The sequence below is a fragment of the Nicotiana attenuata genome, unplaced genomic scaffold (assembly GCF_001879085.1).
Source record: "Nicotiana attenuata strain UT unplaced genomic scaffold, NIATTr2, whole genome shotgun sequence".
NCBI classification, from domain to species: domain Eukaryota; kingdom Viridiplantae; phylum Streptophyta; class Magnoliopsida; order Solanales; family Solanaceae; genus Nicotiana; species Nicotiana attenuata.
Window position 1 is genome coordinate 98,148 of NW_017670497.1, and position 7,561 is coordinate 105,708.

Genomic DNA, 7,561 nt, shown 5'->3' on the forward strand with positions numbered 1-7,561 from the left:
CTAAACTCCATCATGACTGAAAATCAGGAAGCCCAAAGTGCTCCAACCATCGTCCCCACTGTTCTGCACCCGTTGAAACACTAGTGTTAGAGCCAACACTCCCTACTCTAACTAGTCCAAATCTGTCATGACCCAAACCCGTGGGCCGCGATGGATGCCCGAGTCCTACCTGTCGGACACCCCTAAGCATGCGTCTAAGATATGAACCTAAATGACATCTGCTAAATTACGAGAATAACATACATAAAGGAAACCTGCCAAAAAAGCATATGTACATATACATGCGAAATACAGTGGGCGAGCCGGCAAGGCTGTTATAGACAAATATATACCCAAAACTGAAAGCCGACAAGGCCACATGCTATCCAATTATACATAACTGTCTACAGACCTCTAATAGAAATACAACTGTACAAAGACAGGACTGAGCCACGTCATACCCATATATCTATATATAAACATATCGTACCAAAATCAAAAGCAACTCCAGATAAAGTGGAGCACGCCAACTCTCGCTGATCAAGGATCCTAACAAGGGGGACCGTCGACTTGCCTACCTGCACCTACGGGCATGAAATGCAGGCCCCGAGAAATAGCGCGTCAGTACGAATAATGTACTGAGTATGTAAGGCATGAAAATCAGTACATAAAAGACATAGATGAAATATGGAATAAAGAAATCCATTCGTAAGTCTGAATAACTTTGTAAATTCTGAAACATTTGTAATGTCATGCACGTGCATATAAATGTCGTGTCATGCATAGGTATAGGTAAACTTAACATCATCAAGCCACTGAGGGCATCCCATCGTATCGTCTCAGCCACTGTGGGCAACATCATCAACATATACCAACTGATCACGTGGTGGTGCGTATATAACAGCGTAACCTTTTTCCCGTATCCCATATAAATATAATATACATATATATGCGTATATAACGCCATCTGGTCATGGGTCAATGTACATGTATAAATGCATGAAATGCATAAGAAATATATTAATAAGATTTTCTCGGAATGCCATAAAACTCAATATGCTTTTCGGATAAACTTTATCAAATATGCATTTTTCTGAGACCCATGAACAGACCATAGAATAATAAGACTTATGGGAGAATAAGAATATACACATCTCTAGCATTTCTACGAATAGAGTAATTTATGGAAGTTGTGCACTTGCTCGTCTCGTTTGTATCGTATAGATCATGCCAAAAAGAAAGAAGGGGTAGCCTTAACATACATGGAGTAGGGAAAATTCTGTATAATATTCTTGGAAAAGAATATACCGTACTCCTTCAGAACCGCAAAATTTTACGTTGCTACGGATTTTGTTGGAAGCCTTTTCTTTTCGGATGAGCTTAGGGTCTGTTCTTGAGTATTTGTGAATCACAATTCACTTTTGATATTCTCTGATAAAAAAATGAACTAAACTTTTAAAAGAAACCAATCTTTTAAAAGCTACCAAACTTTATAAACCTTGAGGCTTTTAACATGTTGATGACCACTAAGCTTATATGACTACTTAGTCATATGTTTGGTAAGCTTTCTTGCTGCCACGTTTTGGGGGGAAATTATTAATCTTTATCCCTTTTTTAGTTAATTAGGTAATATCCCGTTACCCAGTAATTAACCAATTACCCGCATAATATAAAATTATCTCAAATTACTTAAAATTCTACTTATTTTCAATATACTTTATACACCATACTACCGTGGTCATATGGTACCTTGCATGGTACTAGTCCATAATTATCGGGTATTATTGCTCGACCCGTGTTTTATCCCAGATCGGCCACCTTCAACGAAGCTCGTTCTTTATTTCGTGTACACTTTATCCTTTGTGATACTTACTTATTGCTTGTTATAAATGGCATTAATACGTTAACCTCAAGATAATCTCATCCCCGAGTCTACGTCGATTAACTGAAGACAAAACTATAACGTATGAAAACGCGAGATGTAACATCCTTCTCCCCTTAGAAACATTCGCCCTCGAATGTTTAACTCTCTGGGATATATATGACCTTGGCAGAGTCACCTTTGTAACAATAATACTACCAACTCGTTCTGTAGAAACTCAATAATTCAACGCCACATAGGACCACAATCATTAATAACGACAATGACCTCACACGACCAACGACAATAACTGACACAAGAATCCATACACATACCTTAAGGTTATGACGTCTCAGTCGGACCCTTCTCTGGAGGAGGAAATAAGTGGGGATATCTAGACTTCATGTCTTCCTCGGCCTCCCAAGTCATTTCTTCAACATTGTTGTTTCTCCAAAGTACTTTCACCGAAGCTATGTCTTTAGTTCCCAATCTTCGAACCTGTCTGTCTAGTATAACAATGGGAGTTTCTTCATATGACAGCTGCTCTGTGACCTGAACGTCATCAACTGAAACGATTCTGGAAGGATCTTCGATACATTTACGGAGCATAGACACATGAAAGACTGGATGTACAGACTCCATGTCCGGAGGCAAGTCTAACTCATATGCTACCTGGCCTACCTTGCTCATGACCCTATATGGTCCAATGTACCGAGGGATAAGTTTTTCCCTTCTTCCGAACCTCATAATGCCCTTCATTAGTGATACCTTTAGGAATACCCAATCGTCAACCTGAAATTCCAAGTCTCGCCGTCGATTATCCGCATAAGACTTTTGATGGCTTTGAGCTGCTAATAGCCTTTCCTATATTAGCTTAAGTTACTTGATTTCCTGCTGTACCAATTCTGGTCCTACTAACATAGTTTCCCCAACATCGAACCACCCTATAGGCGACCTACACTGTCACGACCCAAACCGAAGGGCCGTGACGGGCACCCGGTGCCTTACTCAACCGAGTACCAACGTAACATATCTTTCTTATCATACTATTATGGGTAAATGAGCTAGAAAACCCTTCATGAGATAACAAGAATAAAACATAAGGGAATACTAAAACAAGAATAAAACATAAGGGAATACTAACGTATGATGACCCAGCATGATATACAAACTTATACATGTGACATACGGGCCTATAAGGGCGACATGACCATTTGTAAACTCAAAACGTAGGCCGACAAGGCCATACAAGTATCCATACACCTGACATCTGTCTACAAGCCTCTAAGAGTACATAAAATTATAAAGGTCGGGACAGGGCCCCGCCATACCAATCAATACATATCCAAAGCATACTGACCAAATAGGCAACTCCGGAGCAAGTGGAGTACACCAATACCTTCGCTGAGCTGATAGCCTACTAGGAGGAATATCAACCTGTCTATCGGGACCTGCGGGCATGAAACGCAGCGTCCCCAAGCAAAAGGGACGTCAGTACGAATAAAGTACCGAGTATGTAAGGCAGGAAAGCATGAATAAGAACAGTAATGTAAAGAGAAATAGAGGAGATACAACCTGTAACATCTGAGTGCCTCTGGGGGCTACTGACATGAAATGCATAATACATATATATACATAAACTTTTAAAAACATACGCCTCTGTGGGCATCATCATCATCATATCATATCCGGCCTCAAAAAGGACTCGGTAAAAACGTACCCGGCCACGTGGAGCTCGGTAAACCCAACTGATCAGTGGTTGCACAATAGGTGCCATACCCGGCCGACTATAGCGCGGCTCGGTAGAGTAAAATAGATACATATATATAATGTATGCTCGACTCATGGAATCAAGTTCTAAACCTTTTGGAGTGACTTAAGAACATTATGGACATCCCTACCATCAATATGAACCTTAGTAGGATTTAAGGATCATACCACTTGTTTAGAATAACTTTATAAGGAAAGAACAACATGGACAACCTTAGTTTCTAGGAGTAGATCCGTTATGAATTAGCATACCATTTATGTTCATGTCACTTTAGATCATGCCAAAAGAAAGAAGTAAGAGCCTTAACATACCTTGTATATACTGCCCCAATCTCAAGCTATGCAATTTTCACGACTCCTTAGTCTACAATAAGAGAAACGATACTGTAGTTATCATTCAAGCGTCATAACTATTATGTATCGACCACAACCTATTTTACGATGAAACGGACAGCACCTCCCTTATATATATATAACTTCACACAATTCCAAACAATCACCAAACAGCCCAAACAACATCAATAATAATCATATTGAGCCTCCCAAAACAGTCCACGCACAACCTAATCACTTCATACATACGACGGCCACCATAGTCGTGTCAAACAACCCGGAAATGTTACGAAGAACTACCAGACCACAACCCTAAATCTATATGGTGTTTTTCCACATCCTTCCACGTCCAAAACTCCACAAAACAGTAGTAAAACACGCAGCCCAACAGCAATACAAAACAGTCCACAAAACAGTCCGCTACAAGTGAATAACTCGAACTCACGGCTTCCGATCACCGTCCCGTGAGTTCTTACATGTATAGAACGAATTACCATGAATTCACAGAAGAATAAATGTAGGAAAAAGAGCAGTAAACTCACCTTACTTGTTGGATAACCCAGCCCTTCCCTTGGTTCTTCAAACTGTAGGTTTTACCCCCAATTAAAACTTGAAAGAGAGGGAAAATCGATTAGGGTTTGTGGATAATTTTTGGGAGGAAGTTTGCAGGGGTTTAGGTCTGATTATTTGTGATATATAATGAGGGTTATATTTCAGGAGATAACCCTTTAAATGGGCTCTTTGGCCGACCCGAAATTTCCTATTTTTGGGCTATCATTTAACCAAGTAGGTGACACACCTACTTGTCACCTAGCAGCTTGTGCAGTCTCGCAAAAATGCCTATATCTCTCTACTCCAATGTTGTATTGATGAAAGGTTTAATGCGTTGGAAACTAGACTCATAGATCTTTAATTTGATAGGTAGATAATCCCCTAATTCCATGTATATTGGGAGAAAAACTCAGTTACATTTGACCTAATTTTCAGCACATTTATGAATGGAACTTGTGATGACCTTTTTCCAACTTTTGTTCCACAACTCGCTAGACTTCAAAACATAATACCAACTATCGTACGACTAAAATAACTCATAATATAATCTCCTTATAATATTAATCCTAGTATCACCCCAAAAGTACATGGTAAAATATTTCAACTTGTCGACTTTCGACGAAACTTATTTTCTTCAATTCGTTTAGCTTCTAAGCCTTCAAAACCTCTTGCTACTTGGTACTAATGATCTTAAATATTTATAACCTCCACATTAACATGATGAACTAACTTTGTAAACTTTTAAATGATGATTCCCTTTCTGAGCTCACATTAATTGACTTATGATGTACTCTTACATACGAAAACACGGGGTGTAACATACACTTCCTTCCGTAAAGAGCTTCGCATGGAGCCATCTGAATACTGGAATGGTAGCTATTATTATATGCAAATTCAATAAGCGGCAGATGATCATCCCATCTACCTTTGAAGTCTATCACACAAGCTCATAACATATCCTCAAGTGTAGTACGCTTTGCCTGTCCGACTGTCTGGGGATGAAATGATGTATTAAGACTTACCTGAGTCCTCAATTCTTTTTGGAATGACCTCCAGAAGTTAACTGTAAATTGAGCTCCTCTATTCGAGATAATAGATACAGGGACACCATGCAGTTGTACTATGTCCTTAATATAAAGCCTTGCATAATCCTCTGAGGAATATGCAGTCCTAATGGCCAGAAAATGGGCTGACTTTGTAAGCCTATCAACAATCACCTATATTGAATTGAACTTACGCTGGGTACGAGGTAAGCCTACGATGAAATCCATATTGATTACTTCCCACTTCCAACTCGGAATCTCTATAGCCTGCAATAACCCACCAGGTTTTTGGTGCTCAATCTTGACCTGCTGATAGTTAGGGCACTGAGCAACAAACACTGCTATATCCTTATTCATTCCGTCACACCAATATACTTCCCTGATATCACGATACATCTTTGTTGCTCCTGGATGGATATAATAACGATAATAGTGAGTTTCTCCTATAACCTGCTGACGCAGCCCTGCAACATTAGGGACATATATTCGTCCTCGATATCTAAGGACCCCATCTTCTGTAATCTGAAACAGTGTCTTCTCCTTCTGAGGGGCGGTATCCCTATAATGAACTAACACAAGATCCTCATACTGGCGTTCCTTCACTTCAGTTACTAAAGAGGATGTCGCCGTATCCTGAATAGTAATTCCAATTTTACTTGAGTCCAGTAACCGAACTCCAAGACTGGCTAGCTAATGAATCTCATGGGCTATTCCTCTCTTTTCCGACTATAAATATGACATGCTACCCATAGATCTATGGCTAAGGGTGTCGGCTACTACATTCACCTTCCCCAGATGGTATAAAATATCAATGTCATAGTCTTTAAGTAGCTCCAACCATCTCCATTGACGTAAATTCAATTCTTTTTGCTTGAAGATATACTGGAGGCTCTTATGACCCGTATAGATATCAACATGAATGCCATACAAGTAGTGCCTCCACATCTTTAGTGCATGAATCACCGCGGCTAACTCTAAATTGTTGGTCGGGTAGTTCTTCTCGTGCTTCCTTTGTTGTCTAGAAGCAAAAGCTACAACCTTACCATACTGCATCAGCACACAACCTAACAGGTTTTTGGTGCTCAATCTTGACCTGCTGATAGTTAGGGCACTGAGCAACAAACTCCGCTATATCCTTTTTCATTCCGTACTAACAATATACTTTCCTGATATCATGATACATCTTTGTTGCTCTTGGATGGATAGAATAACGATAATAGTGAGTTTCTCCCATAACCTGCTGACGCAGCCCTGCAACATTAGGAACACATAATCGTCCTAGATATCTAAGGACCCCATCTTCGGTAATCTCAAACGGTGTCTTCTCCTTCTGAGGGGTGATATCCATATAATGAACTAACACAAGATCCTCGTACTGGCGTTTCTTCATTTTAGTTACTAAAGAGGATGTCGCCGTATCCTGAATAGTAATTCCAATTTTACTTGAGTCGAGTAACTGAACTCTAAGACTAGCTAGCTAATGAATCTCATGGGCTATTCCCCTCTTTTTCGGTTGTAAATATGACAGGCTACCCATAGATCTATGGATGAGGGCGTCGGCTACTACATTCGCCTTCCCCGGATGGTATAGAATATCAACGTCGTAGTCTTTAGGTAGCTCCAACCATCTCCTTTGACGTAAATTTAATTCTTTTTGCTTGAAGATATACTGGAGGCTCTTATGATCCGTATAGATATCAACATGAATGCCATACAAGTAGTGCCTCCACATCTTTAGTGCTTGAATCACCGCGGCTAACTCTAAATCGTTGGTCGGGTAGTTCTTCTTGTGCTTCCTTAGTTGTCTAGAAGCATAAGCTACAACCTTACCATGCTGACTAGAAAACTACGCTACAACCTTACCGTGCTGCATCAGCACACAACCCAATCCAATGCCCGAAGCGTCACAATAGATCACATAACCATCGGTCCCTTCTGGGAGCGTTAGAACCGGTGCTGAAGTTAATCTGTCCTTTAATGCCTGGAAACTCCATTCACAAGCATTAGTCCATTGAAACTTTGC

General features: G+C 40.1%; 1 protein-coding gene across 1 annotated transcript; it reads right to left on the bottom strand.

The window, feature by feature from the left end:
* LOC109240232 lies at positions 1-6,682 on the bottom strand. The gene is made up of 4 exons (XM_019406864.1): positions 6,582-6,682; positions 5,776-6,097; positions 2,300-2,593; positions 1-63 (listed from the first exon to the last, which is right to left on the bottom strand). Exons 1-4 carry the CDS (start codon positions 6,680-6,682, stop codon positions 1-3), a joined length of 780 nt encoding a protein of 259 aa, XP_019262409.1.
* Positions 6,683-7,561: the final 879 nt, after the last annotated feature.